Source organism: Palaemon carinicauda, chromosome 44 (assembly GCF_036898095.1).
Source record: "Palaemon carinicauda isolate YSFRI2023 chromosome 44, ASM3689809v2, whole genome shotgun sequence".
NCBI classification, from domain to species: domain Eukaryota; kingdom Metazoa; phylum Arthropoda; class Malacostraca; order Decapoda; family Palaemonidae; genus Palaemon; species Palaemon carinicauda.
In genome coordinates this window covers 51,907,665-51,926,627 of record NC_090768.1, presented here as the reverse complement: position 1 = coordinate 51,926,627, position 18,963 = coordinate 51,907,665, and the positions used below count along the sequence as shown (strand labels likewise).

General features: G+C 43.8%; 1 protein-coding gene across 1 annotated transcript; it reads left to right on the top strand.

Annotated features, from left to right (window-relative positions):
- Positions 1-830: 830 nt before the first annotated feature.
- On the top strand, positions 831-16,459 carry LOC137634338 (thioredoxin, mitochondrial-like). Its single transcript, XM_068366733.1, has 3 exons — positions 831-1,091; positions 4,866-4,989; positions 15,774-16,459. Exons 1-3 carry the CDS (start codon positions 886-888, stop codon positions 15,888-15,890), a joined length of 447 nt encoding a protein of 148 aa, XP_068222834.1. The 5' UTR covers positions 831-885; the 3' UTR covers positions 15,891-16,459.
- Positions 16,460-18,963: the final 2,504 nt, after the last annotated feature.

Genomic DNA, 18,963 nt, shown 5'->3' with positions numbered 1-18,963 from the left:
TGAATATACAATTTATAAAAATGTATATTTTTAATGCCCAAGATTGTTAGTTTTATTCCAGTTATCTTATATTGTGATATGCGTAATATTCACACAATACCCTCTTGAAAACTAACATGACTCAACTAGGCAGTGGGGTCTGGGGGCATTAAAATGCAAGGAACCCCCTTTCCCCATATCCTATTTGTTCTAAAAAAAATAATTATCAGCAAGGGCTTGCACGTTACGCACTATTCAAGATAAGAAATAAATAAAAAAATCATATCTTCTATTGTGATATGAGTAATATTCACACAATATCCTCTTGAAAACTAACATGACTCAACTAGGCAGTGGGGTCTGGGGGCACTAAAATGCAAGGAACCCCCTCCCCATATCCTATTTGTTCTAAAAAAAAATAATTATCAGCAAGGGCTTACACGTTACGCACCATTCAAGATAAGAAATAAATAAAAAATCATATCTTCTATTGTGATATGCTCGAACAACTGTCTCTATTTGCTACCGGACATCTATGAGTGTTTGTCTCTACGCTCAAGGATACTTTCCTGCAGTGTTGCCAGATGGGTTAGTATAAAAATCCCCAAAACTCATAAAATATCCCCAAAACAATCTAAAAATCCCCATTTCCACAAATATGTTCTCCTCTGTCTTGATCACGCAGGCTTTACTAAAATAGAAATTACTCAATATACTTCATATAAGCGCAAGCAAATCAATTGCAACAATATAAAAGTTTACTCGTCTTTTTTTCTTCATAGAAATTTGAACAGAATATCCCCATCAGACACCCAAAATCCCAAACTCTAGAGATAAATCCCCATACCTGGCAATCCTGTTCCTGAGGTTTACACAAGTGCGGTATTGAACGAAGTCCATCAGCTGATGATGTTTCGGCGAAGCTTAGTCCAGTTAGTGCAGCAAGCAAATCGAAATATATACCCCAGGTATGGAGTTTCTTCTGAGGCTCACCTGAGAGGGTTTAAGACGACGCCTATGGCCGAAGGGGCTTTTAATATCCAAGACGAGGAAGATTTCACCGATCGAGTTCTGAAGTCGTCGACGCCAGTCGTGGTAGATTTTCATGCACAGTGAGTTCCTAATGGTTTATTTTAATATTCTGCTCTAGTAATATATAAATTCATTTAGCCTAATCTATTTTGGTGAATTTATTCAATATATCAGGTTAGTAAATCCCTTATTAGAGTAGATTTAATGACGTCTGGAGGCAATTTTACTTATTCACTCTAGTACATAAAATTTCCCCCGATACATAATGCTAAATAGCCAATGGGGAGCCTTTGTATATCATCGGCCAGTTTCTCACGCATTAATTAAAAATGGACATCAACTTACCTAAACATTCCCCAATAACCTAAACTACAATCCGTGTCCTTACCTACTTACCCAACGGGGGGGTTAAAGCCCCCCCTGCGACCCCCCCTTACACTACCGTATTTTAAGTTAGGCGTTTTAATACATACAGGTGGCCGCTATCATACATACAACCCGCCAATGGTCAGCGAGGTTAAAGCACACAGTTTTAAACTAGCTAGAACAATGAAAAATTTTAATACGTGCAACTGTAGTAGTGTATTGTTTTCTTTAGGTAGTCCTTTATTTTTTGCCCTTACAGTAGTATAATACATTGTACTTTAAACGTTTATTGGGAGGTTTTATTATATTTACGGCTGGAAAAAGCTTTCCTAATAAAAAAAGATTTTGGGGTGTATGACAACGGCTGACTAAGAATACGGCAGTGTAAGGAAGGTAACGCTCCCCGCTATTTAAGTAGGTAAGGTTAGGGTGGGGGAAGTTTAGGTTAGATGGTGTCCATATTTTAGGCACGCTGCAGGAACTGGCCATTGATATACAAAGGCTCCCAGCTTTTTTTCTGTTAGAATAATTAGCTTAAATGATACGAGACACCCTCGGAGAACAAGAAGAAAGTAGGGGTAGTGTGGTGGTGGTAGGGTCATCAATTTCATTTTGTCCACCAAAATACTCGCCCATTTGAGTAACACACATAGCACAATGTATACCGCTTGCCAGAACAGAGAAGTAACAAGATATTGTTTAAATGCAAGTGTAGCGAGCCATTTCGGAGCGAGTACCAGTGAGAAATTAACGTTAGTTCGTAAACCAATATACTCATAGATACCATAAGATATGGGTCCCTTGAAATGAATAGAGATACGTAGGATTCTCGTTTTCTATGCGAGCAGCAGGCCTGGTAACCCAACGATCTACTGTACACACGTACCAGAAAGGGCTTCCATAGAGATAACCTGGGATTGTCAGAACAGAGAAGTAATGAAATATTGTTCAATTGCGAGTATAGCGAGCTATTTCAGAGCGAATACCAGTGAGAAATTAACGTTAGTTCGTAAACCAATATACTCGTAGATACCATAAAATATGGGTCCCTTGAAGTATATGGGGATAGGTAGGATTCTCGTTTTCTATGCGAGCAGCAGGCCTGGTAACCCAACGATCTACTGTATACAGGTACCAGAAAGGGCTTCCATAGAGATAACCTGGGATTTTCAGGTATGGGAAAAAGAAAGAGAGTAAAATAGAGGGAAGCAGTCTAACCCAACCTTGCAATCCCTTTACACTATACTGTACTGTGACGGGCCGAGAGAAGGTTGTGACTCAAAGACAGTATGAAAGCAACTGAGTGAGTTTATTATTGAATGCTCTCCTTTATATACAAAAGCTCAAGGCAACAGGAAATTTCATGTTAAAAAATTGACACTGTTACCATTAAGTAAAACAGACATGTTTTTTCAGGTTCTTTTTAGTGCGAGGGGAGAACGAAGATACAAGCACAAAATGAACTATGTACGATCATGTGACACATGGTTGGTACAGTACTGACCTATTTACCCTAATCTCCCTATCCTAACTTACAATGTCATACCACTTTGGAAACCTTCAATAAACTGCCTATGCACTCATGCCGTTCTATTAACCTTACCTTATTTAGAATAAGAAGTTTCATAGGGTGAATTGCCTTCATGTGGTGAGTATTCGTTCTTGGCATTAAGAAACACAAAATATTCATGGCATTCACTGTAAAAATTACTGATCAACTGCTAAAAATTATTTCTTGAGTCTGGTTGCCAGAAAAATACTAAAAACTTGTGGCTCCAATATGTGAAATTTATCATAAATTAACCGTTAGCATCAGGCAGGTCTTTACCATAAATCGAAGGTGGTTTTCGGGAATTACCCTGAAATTCTAAAATTGTAGTTGATTTGAGAAGCTTAAAATAAAAGAACAAATCAGGTTTCAGCATTATCTCTATTCCCATGACTCGATATGATAACAAAAATACGGTCAAATTTTCTTACAAAGCATCGCCTTAAAACAGAATTAGGTTGGAAGTCTCACTACGAGAATATTCTGGGAAGTTGAAATAAATCGTGTGGATAAAATTAGACATTGGCAAATGCTTTGGTAATCATTAATTTTTTGATAGGTTTTATGGTTTTTTGCATTACTCAGATCGAGAAAACTCATTATGAAGAAAGACAAAAATGCAATTTCTTTCCAAGGTTGAAACTATAATACCATTTTGTGATTACTACCTGTGTGTGGGCACTAGTAATTATAAAAAACTAAGTTCCCTACGAACCTAACACAAGATGCCATGTCCTTACTCATTACTTTGAACTGACCTATGATTTCTTTGGTGTACGATGAGTAAGTATACGCGATTCTTACTCATTATGTATCAAAGTAACCTGAACGGTGCACGGGCAAAGTTATATTATAATTTTTTTTCAGAAGTATTTATATGCATGATTGAAATGTATAATAAGCATTGTTACAATAGTGTTTGAAAACCTCTCCCAAGAGTAGGCAGTAATTCTAGTCCGTGTCTCACGTAAGGTGGGGTAGTTGTAACCGAAACGAACCAGTAATGCTAAAGTAAATAAAACTGAATAAGAGTTGCATGTCCATTTGAAGTTTCAGATACATTGAAGTCAATGCTGAGGTGCTCCTAACACTCTCCGACGATGGGTCAAGTTAGGCATGGTAGGGTAGTGTTCAATTCTGGGCTTATAGCATTCTGCTTTTCCAACTAGGGTTATAGCTTAGCAATTAATAATAATAATAATAATAATAATAATGAACAGTTCCTAATAGAAATTGACAGTGCAGTTTTAGGGTTTTTTATTTTCATTTACACCAAGTAGAAAAAAAATCTTTAAACTGTTCGTGGTTAAAGATCATACAATGTATAATCAAGTATGATTTCCTAGGGCTGTTAGGTTAAGGACTAATAAGGTTTAATGTTTAAGAGTTCTGGTATTCGGGTAAAAATTTACAATAATATAGTTAGTGAGTTCTCCTTCGAACTATGTGCTCACCTTTATCGTATGTATAGGCACATCGAGCACTTATTTTTGTAAATCATTTTGATTTGATTTGCTGTGAAATGTTGGTTTATATTAAAAAAAAAAAGTGTTGGTTAATAAGCATAATATGAAGCAATTCCAGGGCCAATCAATTTTTTTCAGTTTGCCATACACCAAACTGTATTTCCAATACCCTGCTTTCTTCTATACAGTAGCTGGGTCACCTAGATCATTTATGGAGTTCCAGTCTTAATTGAAGAAAGTCTGGTTAGAGAACGTGAGGGACTTGTCTTTAATTGAGCATTAGGTTAGTTTCCAAGAATTCAGGGTTAGAAGGATCAAATTTCTTTTCATGAAGAATAACAATTCTGTGGTTTTTAGGTGACAATTTGTATATTGTAACTACTATATATTCTTAGAGGCCATCATTTCTGTTTTGATTCTTTGAAATAATTACTTGGTCAGGGATACATCATAGTTTTTGGTCTTATTTTCAGATGGTGTGGTCCATGTAAGCTGCTTGCTCCAAGACTAGAGAGCATTATAGGAGGAAAAGGAGAGAAAGTTCACCTGGCCAAAGTGGATATCGATGAAGTATCGGATCTGGCACTAGAGTATGATGTAAGTAATCACAGTTTGTGTTTTGAATTTATTAAATTTATTAAAGTAATGCAGATATTTAGAATAATATTCTTGTATGTAGCCACACTGCAATTAGTTAATATTGTAATAAAGTTTAAAGGAATTGTCCCTAAATTTACTAAAAGTACAAAAGATGAAACTTAATAAATGAAAACCTCTAGAAATATTTAAGGTTTAAAGGTCACTCTTGAATGGCTGATGCAAGGGACAGTGACAATGCCCTAGCAGGAAACTACCCTAGAGACTAACCATATTTACATACATGGTAGGTAGTAGGTTGGCCAGGGCACCAGCCACCCATTGAGATACTACCGCTGGAGAGTTATGGGGTCTTTTGATTGCCCAGACAGTACTGCATTGTATCCTTCTCTCTGGTTACGGTTCTTTCCCTTTGCCTACACAGACACCGAAAAATCTGGCCTATTCTTTACAGATTCTCTTCTGTCCTCATACACCTGACAACACTGAGATTACCAAACAATTCTTCTTCACCCAAGGGGTTAACTACTACAATGTAATTGTTCAGTGGCCACATTCCTCTTGGTAAGGGTAGAAGAGAGACTTTAGCTATGGTAAGCTGCTCTTCTAGGAGAAGGACACTCCAAAATCAAACCATTGGTCTCTAGTCTTGGGTAGTGCCATAACCTCTGTACCATGGTCTTCCACTGTCTTGGGTTAGAGTTCTCTTGTTTGAGGGTACACTCGGTCACACTATTCTATCTAGTTTCTCTTCCTCTTGTTTTGTTAAAGTTTTTATCGATTATATAGAAAATATTTATTTTAATGTTATTACTCTTCTTAAAATATTTTTTGTTCCGTAACCGAAATACAAACCACGCTATTTACAAAGGGTTATTACTTTTAGCGTAGCTGAAATGGCGAGCCATTAGAATTTAACGAGGGTGTATTACCCCCGCGCTAGTTAGCGGGGGGGTAGGGGAGTGGTAGCTAGCTACCCCTCCTCCCCCTCACACACAGGTGAATACTCACTTTCACTTTTGGCTCGGACTGTGACAGACGTCTCTGTCTTGGTCCTCGCTTGGCAGCCATTGTCTGTTTTGTCTTTACTTAATCGCTTACTTTTCTTTTACTCAATATATATGTAAACATGTTTTCATGTTTGCATATATATTTGAGTATAGAAATAAGTAAGTTTCCTTTTCAGATGTGTGTGTGTAGTGTACGATATCTACGTGGAGGCCTCGGCAGTTAGGCCACCACGGCCTAATTTTATGGGTTGCGATCGAGTTTGACTTCGGTCTTTCTCTCTCTCTCTCTCTTGAGGTCGTTCACCCTTTTACTATGTTTTACTACGCCCTTGTAGCTTCCTTCCCGTGTGGGTGGGGTTGCTACGCCGTACATTTTGTCTCAATTAGTTTATGAATCTAATTGTAGTTGTTAATTTTTCAGCTTGTAGAACGATTCCTTTCGGGGTTTTCGTTTTTTCTTTAGTGTTCATTCATTTTTAAATTACATAATTACATAGTTACATAATTATAATTGTTATAATTCTGTTTTGGTTACAGCTCTCCTTCCGCGAGTGTAAGTGGTTGTGAGGGCACGTGCCTGTTGTGTAATTCTTGTTCCTTTTCCTCGGGATTCCTCTTCGGAGCCTTCCCGGGGGAATGAATGTGTACTAATATTATTTGTTTTTTTTTTTTACAGTTACCGATCTAGTTCGTTTCTGTAATATAGCAACGGTGTGAGCTGTCTGGTTGAGTCCTGGGGATTCGGCTGTTGCTGCCTCCCCCCTTGTATTGTCGTCAGGGGCGTGTCTCCTTCTACTGGTAGTACTCCCGTGTCGACGGACAGCTCTCCAGTTCATTTTAGAACAGTCAGGAGGCTTGCCTCCTTGGGCGGATAACTTTCCTTCCGAGGGAAGTTTTTTCCTGTCCAGGCTTGAGCTTTTCCTCTTTTGGGGGGTTCTTCTCTTGCCTTTTTTTCGTGCGACTATGCTCTTGGTGCTGAGCGGTCGCACCTGCAGTTTCGCTCAAGGGGCTGGGCAACTGCAGGAGCTCCTCTTCGGAGGATTGCCCCTTTTTAGGTCACTGGCTGACCAGTCTCTTCCACGAAGTGTTTCTCTTTCGTTCGCGAGAGAGTACACTCATAGAGACTCCTCTTCGGAGGTTTCTTCTGTTGCTGTTGCTGTTGGCCTCCCTCGCCGTAAGGCCCTCCGTCCGCCTCGTCGTAAGGGCCTCTCATCTCCCTATAAGGGTGCTTGAGGCGCCTTTTTTGAATCTCCGTTTGCAGCCTACAACTTCTTTTTCTCGATCTTCCGTCTTGGTGCAGATGGACAGCAGTCTAATCTCGTCTTCCGACGGGCAACGGTCTTCCCGACGGACAACGGTCTTCCCGACGGACAGCGGTCTTCCGACGGACATCAGTCTCCCGGCGGACAACGATCCCTTCGGGGCAAAGGGTTGCCCCCACGGGGGTTCTTCCCTTGCGTGTCAGGGTTTCCCTGCGCGCCCTTCTGTTCGTCAGCGCTCTCCTGTTCGTCAGCGCTTTCAAGATGATCTTCCCTGCGGTTCCTGTTACGTGCCCTGTGCGCCCACGTTCGCCCTCGCGATCTAGAACTTCGGTTCAGGTCGGGGTCAAGGACTCTTCTTCTTTGCGCAGGCTTCCACGCGTAGCCTTCTGCTCGTCAGCGATCATCAGCTCGTCAGCGATCATCAGCTCGTCAGCGATCATCAGCTCGCCAGCGATCGTCAGCTCGTCAGCGATCTCCGGATCGCCCACGTGTGTTACAGCTGGCACGCCAACGTTCTCCAACACTTCTGAAGGAACATGGTTCGCCAGCTACTAGCTCAACTGCGGATGCTGATCGCCATCGCGCGACCCTCAACTGCAGATGCTGATCGCCATCGCGCGACCCTCAACTGCGGATGCTGATCGCCATCGCGCGACCCTCAACTGCAGATGCTGATCGCCATCGCGCGACCCTCAACTGCGGATGCTGATCGCCATCGCGCGACCCTCAACTGCAGATGCTGATCGCCATCGCGCGACCCTCAACTGCGGATGCTGATCGCCATCGCGCGACCCTCAACTGCAGATGCTGATCGCCATCGCGCGACCCTCAACTGCGGATGCTGATCGCCATCGCGCGACCCTCAACTGCGGATGCTGATCGCCATCGCGCGACCCTCAACTGCGGATGCTGATCGCCATCGCGCGACCCTGAACGATTGCCCGCTTACGCATGCTGCTCCTCATCGCACAACCCTGAACGATCGCCCTCTTGCGGATGCTGATCACCATCGCACCCTTTCACGCGATCATTCACCTGCGCATGCTGCTCGCCATCGCACAACCCTGAACGATTGCCCGCTTACGCATGCTGCTCCTCATCGCACAACCCTGAACGATCGCCCTCTTGCGGATGCTGATCACCATCGCACCCTTTCACGCGATCATTTCACCTGCGCATGCTGCTCGCCATCGCACAACCCTGAACGATTGCCCGCTTACGCATGCTGCTCCTCATCGCACAACCCTGAACGATCGCCCTCTTACGGATGCTGATCACCATCGCACCCTTTCACGCGATCATTCACCTGCGCATGCTGCTCGCCATCGCACAACCCTGCACGATTGCCCGCTTACGCATGCTGCTCCTCATCGCACAACCCTGAACGCTCGCCCTCTTGCGGATGCTGATCACCATCGCACCCTATCACGCGATCATTCACCTACACATGCTGCTCGCCATCGCTTACCGCCAGCGATCTTCTTCACCTACGCGGCAGCACGATCCCTCGCCGTCACGCCCATTCGCCTGCGCGCCCGAGCGATCGCTCGCCTGCGCGCCCGCGCGATCGCTCGCCCGCGCGCCCCGCGCGATCGCTCGCCCGCGCGCCCGCGCGATCGCTCGCCCGCGCGATCACTCGCCCGCGCGATCGCTCGCCTGCGCGCCTGCGCGATCGCTCGCCTGCGCGCCCTCGCGACCGCTCGCCTGCGCGCCCGCGCGACCACTCGCCTGTGCGCCCGCGCGACCGTTCGCCCTCGCGCGACCATAGTTCGCGGCGAATTCCACAGCCGGTGGTAGCAGCAGGGACGCGTGCTCCTAGGCGGCACTCGGGATCACCTCCATCCAAGCACAGGTTGGTAGTGCAGGACGAAGACAGGTCAGTACAGCATTCTTCCCACCTTCTTTCAGGCAGGAACCGTCGTGTCCTCTCCAAAGGATCGCCCGATCCCTTTCACCTTAGCGAGGATTTCGGACTCTGTGTCCTTGGAGCAGCAGACATGGTTTGATCCGCTGGCACGGGCGTTAATGAGGTTTATGAAACCAGCACTCACCGGCCAGGGTAACAAACCAGCGGCTGTCTCTCCTACGCTGAAGAGAAAGAGAGGAGTGGACTTCGTGGTGACTTCCCCCAGGGCGAAGTTGGTTCCCAAGAGGTCGGTCTCGAGGGTCCCCTCTCCTGCACGAGTACTCTCTCCTTCTCCCGCCCTGGAAGGATTTTTGGCGGGGGGGCTTTCCGTTGAAGATTTCTCCATCGGACAAGGGGTGACTGCTTACCTCTTCCTCTGGGAGCTTACCAGGTTCTTTCCCTCCTCGGTTACGGCCCGAGGTTTGGTTCAAGGAAGCTACAGGAAGATCAAGGGTACTTTCCTCCTCTCGAGCTCAGGCACCTTGGCCTTTCGTCGTTAAGTATCTACTTGCGGACAAGCTCGATGTTGTACCATCTGGACGCACTGACTGAAGGCTTCCTTCGGGTGTCTCATCTGTGGAGGTCAACGACCTCAGACACCCTTCCATCCTTGAGAAGAGTTTTGTCTTTGCCCAAGGACAGAGACTTAAACATCTGCTGTGCGGAGTAAATCGACTTCCGGTTTCACTCCTCCAAGGCGCTTTCTTCCAGACTCTGCAGGGCTCCAGCTCCCTTTTCTTTCAACCACGTCGGCCTAAGTTATCGGCTACGACAACTGGGACAAGGTGTCCAATTGCAGTTTCCTCCTGTCAGGAACAGATGGCACGGGAGACTCCCCCGGGGGGGCATAGTCCTAAAAGGAGTTCACGAACTCTAGGATTGCAGGTTTTTTTTTTTCGCTGGGAGGATGCTTAAGGTTACTCATCCGAATGACAGCTTCCCGATGCCCATTCCCGCACAATCTCTGTGAGTAGCCAAGGATATCGCGCCTGCCGTCTCTGTCAGCGAATTCAGTGTCTCTGAACCTCTATGCCATAGCATCAGCAGAGTTGCCCGGTTGGGCAGAATGATCCATACCTTAGGCGAAGGTCTTCCTTAGGATCATCGACGGCTTCACCCCCGGCCCCCTCAGTCGATCCTTTCTTGTAAGGAAGGATCTGAGAGGGGATGTCCATAGTCGACCTCTCAGCCCTGATCAAGTTTGTCGAACAAACTTCGGCCAGCGTAGACCAGCAGAATCGATCAGACTGGTAACGAGGCGACAGGACTCCTTTAACCCTGGATCGGAAGGACGGGTACTTTCAGTTTCCATTCCATCCATCTTCCAGGGTGCTCGTCGAATTCAGCCTAAAACTGCAAGTATTCCTGCTTACGATGCAGTGTGGCTATCCCGCCGTGGCATAGCAGGTTTGGTTCCCCAGAGAACTCTCCCTGCCTTCCTCTTGGCCGCTCAGGTGCAGACTTCCGCCTCCTCTGCTGTTTGGAGGGCTGGTCAACTCCGGTAGGCTCGGGTTTCGACCTTCTTCAGCGCCGGGAAAAGCTTCCGAATGCTGACCATGAGTGTGGGCTCATGGTATTTTGCTTGGAGCCTTCTCTTCCTCTGCCTCAACATCTGGAGTATCTGGCCATGATATTGAGTCAACCGCCTTACCACGTTGGAAACCCCGCTTCTCGTCCGTCCAGCGAGGTTAAGCAACGTCGGTACTTGGATGGGTGACCACCTGGGGACGCCAGATTCTGTTACCACATCCTCCGAGCCTTCCTTTCGGTTCACCGTGGCAAGACTGAGGAGAGTCGCAGTACCTGTTCTCAGTCAAGCAGAGTTTTCAGCCCTACCTTGGAACGTTTCCTAGTTCTTCTTTCCTCATTGACCCGTTTATAGTCCGAACGGTCGCCTCAGGATAAGTTCCATGTGGGGCGATCCAAGTTCCGGTGGCTTCAGGCAATGTTTAACCGGACTCCCTGGCCCTATGGGACCAGCGGAACTATTAAACCTGCAATGGGTGTTGACCTATGGAGCCTCTTGATGGTAGTGGATATTCTCGTCCTTTCCCCACATTCTTGATGCGGTTCTCGGACTCGTCAAAGGAAAGGGGGGGGGCATGTTCCGGTCCAGGCCTATGGTCAAGACCTGAAGGATACCTCTCCATCATTCAGGCAGGCTTAAGGGCCTTAGTCTGGCCCCTCTTCAGATCCTACCGCTCCTGCCAAGTCGCCCCGTTGCGTGTCGACTTCATGCTAACCAGCAGGGGACGCATTTTCACACCTTCACATCTTGCAGTAGAGATATCGGGATGATTGAGATTCTCTCAATTCCACCATCGGCTCTCTCATTCCAGGCAGGGGAATGTTTCTCTCAGACTATCCGAGCAGAGCCTCATAGAGAGAGTGTACCTAGGGGTCTTTGACCTTGGGTAACCAGCAAGTGCTGGTCTGGGGGACCTGATCGCGACAGCTTGGAACCTCAAGCTTCCGCTAGTTTTCCCCCCAGTCTCAGACCCCGAGACTCTGGCAAGATGCATTCCGGTGATGGTGGGACAACTTCGACGCCTGCGTCTTCCCTCCTTTTTGTCTGCGGACAATGGGTCTCAACAAAACCAGGTTGTCTGTCAACCTTTCAATGGGAGAGCTCCACTGGGACTATGTGCAGAACGGTTTCTGGACCCTCTGCTTCCCCTGACGGAACTCCCGGGAGAGCTTCTCCCACGGCGCAGACTACTCAAGCAACCACACTGCGACATCTCTCCCGAACCGGGGCGTCGCTTCGGCTTCATGCCTGGAGACACTACGCTTCCTCCTCTAGAAGAGACAACCCGCTACAGTCGCGGTACGGAGGTCGCGTCATCTGCGATAGTCATCCACAGGGATCTCCCAGGCAAAGTGAAGAGTCTAAGGTGGTTGGTGCCGTGGGAGATATACCTCTTCCCGTGAGGCCTCTTCTCCAGCAATAACGGTCTTATTGCCTTTCGGCGGGAGGAAACTCCTTTCCGCTCTTGGCAATGAAGCCTGTCGCTCAGCCTTTCCCTGACCTTCAGGCTTAAAGGAATAACTTTTTCCTGCCCGCTGGATCTATCCTCGCTCATGCGAAGCTACGATCGTCCCTGCCCTAGTCGGAGGAAGACCTCCAACTTGGAGCATGGCTCGGACTTTTAGTCCTTTAAGAGATCTTCTCAAGACCCTTTTACGACAGGCCTCGGATTGTATTCCGCCCTGGGTCTTCTGCTCACTCTGGCCACGGCCAGTGTGTAAGCAATCTTCTTGGTCTCTTACTACTCCCCCCCTTTCTAAGGAAGAGGGGAAGGCAACATTCAGGCTCGCTCCTGAGTTGTTGGCTAGACTCAGAATCTGAGGGTCCCGACCCTTCGGTCCGATTCATTCAAGATTTTGAGTCTCCATTCTGTGTCTGATGTCCCAAGACCTTCTCTTTCTTGCCAGTACAGGAATCGAGAGGTTAGCGCTGGGAACAGCTGCAGTTTGGCCCCAGTTGCAGCCGATTTGGGAACACAAGGAGGACATGGGGGGAGAGTCACCAGTATACCTCTTCAGCCCGGACTCAAGGACATTCATCTCGACCTGTCTTCAGACCCTCCCCCGTCACGTCGCCCTACAGCACGATGTTGGATACATCGCAACGTCCCTCGCCTTCGAGTAATACTACTCTGTGACGCAGGTGCTACAAGCTGGAGTCTGGAAGCGTCTGATGACCTTCGCAGCCCGCTTCCTGCAGGGCGTGACCCACAGGAGTCTCGATACGTTTTCTATCGCTCTGTGGTGGCTACACAACAGCTGGTCTAACCTCAGGCTCCTTTTTGGACAGGTAGCAGAAGGTTGAGGGCATTGTTATCTTGTTATCAGGTTTTAGTCTGCATGAACGAAAGAAGTATGTCTGGCCCTTACTTCTTTCTTCATCATCCCCTCTACAGGGAAGCAGCATCCTGGTCTCTGCATAGCTGACCTCGAACCTCTGCAGGTAAACCATGCTTCCTTGTGTTCCGAGTATTGAGTCAATACTGTCGCGTCCCCCATACCCTGACGAGGTGGTATTGGGAACGTCTTAACCCAGAGTTCCTTCTGGAACTCCAGGTCAACTGCCTAAGACGGGTCACACTTCTTCCTTCACACACAAGCTTACGTAGGCCACATGGTTCCTTGCGGTGCAAGGAACTTGTGAGGTGCAGGGACTCCTTTTCTCGAGTGCGACTCACTCGGATTCTGAGTCCCCGGGTAAAGCCAAAGCCAGTATGGCTGGGGACTTTCCACCCTTCCTAAGGGATAAGTCACCCTTTGTAAATAGCGTGGTTTGTATTTCGGTTACGGAACAAATGACAAATTTGAAGATAATTTGTATTTTTCCTAACCATACAAACCTTAGCTATTTACACATATTTGCCCGCCAGCCCTGTCCCCCAAGACAAGTCCTACCTCTAAGTGAAAGTGAGTATTCACCTGTGTGTGAGGGGGAGGAGGGGTAGCTAGCTACCACTCCCCTACCCCCCCGCTAACTAGCGCGGGGGTAATACACCCTCGTTAAATTCTAATGGCTCGCCATTTCAGCTACGCTAAAAGTAATAACCCTTTGTAAATAGCTAAGGTTTGTATGGTTAGGAAAAATACAAATTATCTTCAAATTTGTCATATTTTTCCTTGTTTCCTTTGCTCACTGGGCTATTTTCCCTGTTGGGGCCCTTGGGCTTATAGCATCCTGCTTTTCTAACTAGGGTTGTAGCTTAGCATTTAATAATATTAATAAGCACCCAAGGCCCCTTTCCATAAGCTAGGACCAGGGAGGCCCATGCAATTAATTACTGTATTCAACAAATGAACAGTACTGCATACATTAAATGCATTGCGTGATTGCTACAGTACTGTATTTCAGAAGACCTTTCCTTGGTTTATTCATTGTTCTTACATTTTCAACCACAATTTAATTGTATGTTTTTGCATCATAACTCTTAGAATCCTATCACCTAGACTACCAACCAAATCATTGCTAATTCATCAGCAACTATCACCTCTTAAATTTAAGTCTGGTGCATCCTAGACAAATAGCAGTGTGTTAGTCAAGTGATGGCCCTCTTCAGTCTTCATTTCAAGCTAACTTGGACATGGTCTATCTTTCTAGAGCATTTACCATTAGGCTACATCATTATCACTGAACCTACTTTGTGACCATTGCAAGGGGCACAATATGATTCCAGTTTCCAGTTCAGATAATAATGCATATATATTGTGATTATTGGTCCATTGTGTCTGACCAATTAAGGACTGCTACACTGTACAGTGCCAAGTTTAGGATTGCTTAACATCATGACGTACAAAAGCCTTTAAATAATTATATCTAGCCTTAACCCTTTTACCCCCAGGCTATTTGGAACTTTCCAACCCTTAACCCCCAGGGGTTATTTTTTTTTTTCAAGCATATTTGTAGTATATTTTTTTTCAAATTGCTCTAACAGCCTTAATTTTCATCATAGAGAGGTCAGGTTGGTCTCATTCTCTTGGAAAATGCCTGAAGTTTTTCAAAAAAATATAAAAAATATGCAAAAAAAAAAAAAAAAGTAAATAGCAGTTTTTTGCAAGGACGTACCGGTACGTCCATGGGGGTAAAGGGATGAGTTTTGTGAAACGTACCAGTACGTCCTTTTGGGGGTAAAAGGGTTAAGTAAAGGTTCCTTTGCCTCTATAGGAATATAATCTTTCTATTGGTCCATAGTCCTTGAAGAGGCACTTCACTTTGGCATAGTATTGTGTATTAAAGTTCCTGGTTCCCTGTTGGAGCTATTGCATAAATTGTGGCTTGTTTTAATGCTCTTTTGGCAGTTCTTGAGGGTACTTAAAAGTTCATGTTCATCTATAAGCTTTATTGCTTTCTGTCTTTCCCTTTCCATCAGTTGTGACCTAATGTTGAGTATACTGTACTACTGTATTAAATAAGTGCCGCATCCCACACATGTGCCCGGGTAATACCATAAGTTCTTTTACCTATAAGATTTTGATAACGTGTGGATTTTCTAGGTTGGTATTGCTTCTAATTTTCATTTTTGTTATGCAGTAGAAGATAGGACAATTATTTTCAAAGCAATTAAAAAAAATAATCACAATATACTAGGGACATGAGTTTTTATTTTGGTGAAGTACTGTACCTGTTCTCTCATTACATTATACACCAGAATTGAATAAAAAAATAAACACATTGTGGGACGGTGGCTGATCTTTATATTTGATATGGAATCGGAGATTGGTTAGTTAGAAAATTTGGCAATGGATTCTGAAGGATCAGTTCACCTTACAAAAAAAAAAAAGGGTTTGATATATGTTGTTTTTCCTTGAAATTACAAGAAATATTAGAAAAAAAAAAGGTTTGATATAAGTTGTTGTTCCTTTAAATTACAAGAAATATTAGAAGAAAAAAAAGGGTTTGATATAAGTTCTTATTCCTTTAAATTACAAGAAATATTAGAACTGTTTTAATTACCTTTTGCAAAAAGCTATTTAACAATCATATGCATCAGTGTTTGCCCTTGTCTGTTTATTCATTTAAAATAAATTTCAAATTCATGATTGCTGTATGAGCAGTGTATATTATTAATGTTGCTCCTCTTACAGGTGTCAGCTGTGCCATCTGTCTTGGCCATTAAGGATGGGAAGGTTGTTGATAAATTCGTAGGCTTACAAGAGGAATCCAGAATTGAGGCTTTTGTTAATCGGCTTATCGGGGAATAGAATAAAATATTTTGTATGAGAAATCAAGGTATATAGGCAGAGTATATATATATATACTATGTTCATTATTCTGTATATGTTTAGAAACAATTTGCTATAGTAGGAAATTGGAGGAGTAAGTGATTCTATGCTCAACTTAGAGACTACTGTATTATATTGTAAACTTGAATCTATTCCCAGTACTGTACTGGTCTGTATACTCTCCAATGTCTCAGGTTTGGTATAGAACCTGTTACTGTGCTATTTTCCTTTCATATATTTTCTCTATTTCTGTAGGTAATATATACTAATTGTAATGTTTTAAAGAACATACGCAATGCATTCTTTGGCTATGCAATGCTTTTTCTGTATAAAATGTATATGACTTTTTACTATGCTGTATTATCTGTTTTCTATCCCTTGTGGACCAACTTGACAAACACATCGCATAATGTTATATTTAGGTGTACACATTTTGCAATTCTAATAATTGTACTTAACATTTTTCTCATATGTTTATCTACTCGCCGTACGTGTACAGATGTGATGTAATTATTGTTGGCTTGAAATAAAGGATTGAAAACCTCCTAGGGATGCCTCTCTTTTACCTATACTGTAATGTGTGGTGCAGGGAATTAATTTTAAATAACTACAGTACTCCCAGAGCTAAAAGGTAATGTACCATACAATATGATCAACTGTGGAATCTGTGTGACCGTAATTACCCCAACTTTTATCATGGTTAGTGCTAATAGGAAGTTAGTATAGACACCTGGCTTTAAAAAAGTTATTTGTTCCTACACAAAATAAACTTTCGTCATTTATAAAGTGTTTACTTGGAGAAAGGTGGAAACACCCAGTGAAGAATTATTGAGGATCTGGCAGCGAATATGGCAGCCCCTCTTCACCAGTGCATCTGGTGGACAGCCTCTAACTTGCAATGGGCAACCCATTTCTACTCTAGTCGTTGTCCTGGAAGTTTTTCTTATTTGTGCTGACCATTTTTCTATCATTTCAGTATGAGTGCGAAGCAAGATTGTCTGATGAGGACTTGTTCTGGTGTGGATAGTTGTCATTGTAGAATGTACACAAGTCATTTAAATGTTGATCCTTGTCCTTTGTATCCGGCATGTAGAGGACATCACTGCACGTCAGTTTCTCCTTGTGTTGTGTGTAGGGAGTGATTGCCCTCCCAATGGGGGAAATTTCAGGGTAGAAAGAAAAAGAATTCTAGATGGGATCGTTCTCCTTTGACAGCTTCAGCCTTGAAAGTGAACAAATCGTCTAAATGAACTTTCCCGACTGAAATTCCCCTTCCTGCTCCTTCATCCTCGAGTTTTTCACAAGACGAGATGACAAAGGGTAATGGCTAAGTGTTCTACCAAGTTTTTCCTTATGAAGTGGATTCTTCTACCTTCCATAGCTGAGAAGAGCTCTGTTGCTCCATCGCTTTCTCCTTGTAGCACCGTGGGCTCCTACAATAAGCTTTTCGTTTTTGATCAGAGGTTGAACAGCGTGTTTTTGGATATTCACCTCATACATCGCCCTTACAGTTGGCGAATAACTCGCTAAAACGCTCCCCCTTGCCATATCTATTGTCACCAGTCTTGAAATCTACGCTTCTCCTTACTCCTAAAGGTCCATGTATTGTTTTGATCAAGATTAAGGAAGTTATCCCCATGCCGAAGGCTAAGGGCAGGAAAAAGGGCAATCAACAGGATCAGTGTCATGCTGCACGTATCAAGACAATGCGCTAGCTATGTGATGGTGGAAGATGGGTGGTGTCCTTTTTCCAAGTACAATTCGCACAAGTTTTTATACAACTTTCCTCTTTTAATCTTTACATTACAATCAACCCTTTTATCTTTCCTACTTCTTTTTGTGTCTTATTACTAAATCAGCTGACTTCTGAAGATCGGTTCTAAACGTCTGCAGTGGTTGCTTATGACTGTCTCAACTTTATACTGGTATTTGTTATTACTGGGGAACATATCAGGGCTTCTATTCTAATATTTATGATAAATGGGTTATTGTCTTTTGGGGTCAATATTCTAAAATTCTATCATCAAGACTCTCTCAGATGTTTTTTACATTTATTTTTCTTTGGAGTGTTCTGTTACATCTCCCTTTTAGACATTAAACTTGCCTCAGCCAGGTACTTTCTCAGGAAATTGAGTCATCTAAGATGTGTTGGGGAAAGTTTTCATGTCTGGATTGTTCTAGAATCTCCAAGTAACTGGAAACATGCATTTGTCATCAATCAAGAACTCCCTTTTCCTTCATCAGGTAAATCTTCAATCACCTCTATCTAATTACATTGCTTGTTTCTATACATTGGAAGATCTTCAGCTTATCCTCCTCATTCGTTAGATTGGGAATTTTAGCTGGAAAGAGTTGAGAATTATTCATATTCAGAAGTCGGATATTCTTCTGTCTATTTCTGACCCAACATTAGCTAGGACATAGAAGGCAAAGCACAATAAAATGACAATTGATAGCTGTGTGCTACGCATCACTATATCATTATAAAGTTGTTATTAGCTCCTGGGTTATGGTGACAGCATATATTCTTTATTACTATTTATTTTGACATGTTTAACTTAGGATTATATGCCTCGAAACGATCCCTTACATCAAAAGAGATTACAGATTCACCTAGGTGGTGGTAGTATCCTGGAGAAATTCCCCCATCTCAAGTCAATATATTGAGTCTATTCTGTCTTCCAAATCAAAATGCTACAATAGTTTCATAGAGACCAATTCTGCCGAGCCCCATCTAGAGCTTCAAAGTCTTTCTGGAGAAATGCCGTTTGGTTATAGAGGTTCAAAGGAACTGCCGATAAATATCTGGGTTGCTTATTCTGTTACATAGCAAAAATGAGAGTGAAATGCTTTCCTTCAAGTATTTATCACTTGGTCTCGTTCTATGCTTCTTTAGCCTGTGTTTTTATTGTGTTATTGATCTGATTACTAACAAGTGTTCTATACCGTAAATGCAGCTGAAGCAATGACTTTGTTCAGTTCAACATGTTTGAAAGAGGATCTCGTACTAAAAGATAACAATGATAATAGCATTAAAACCTCTTTAATACAA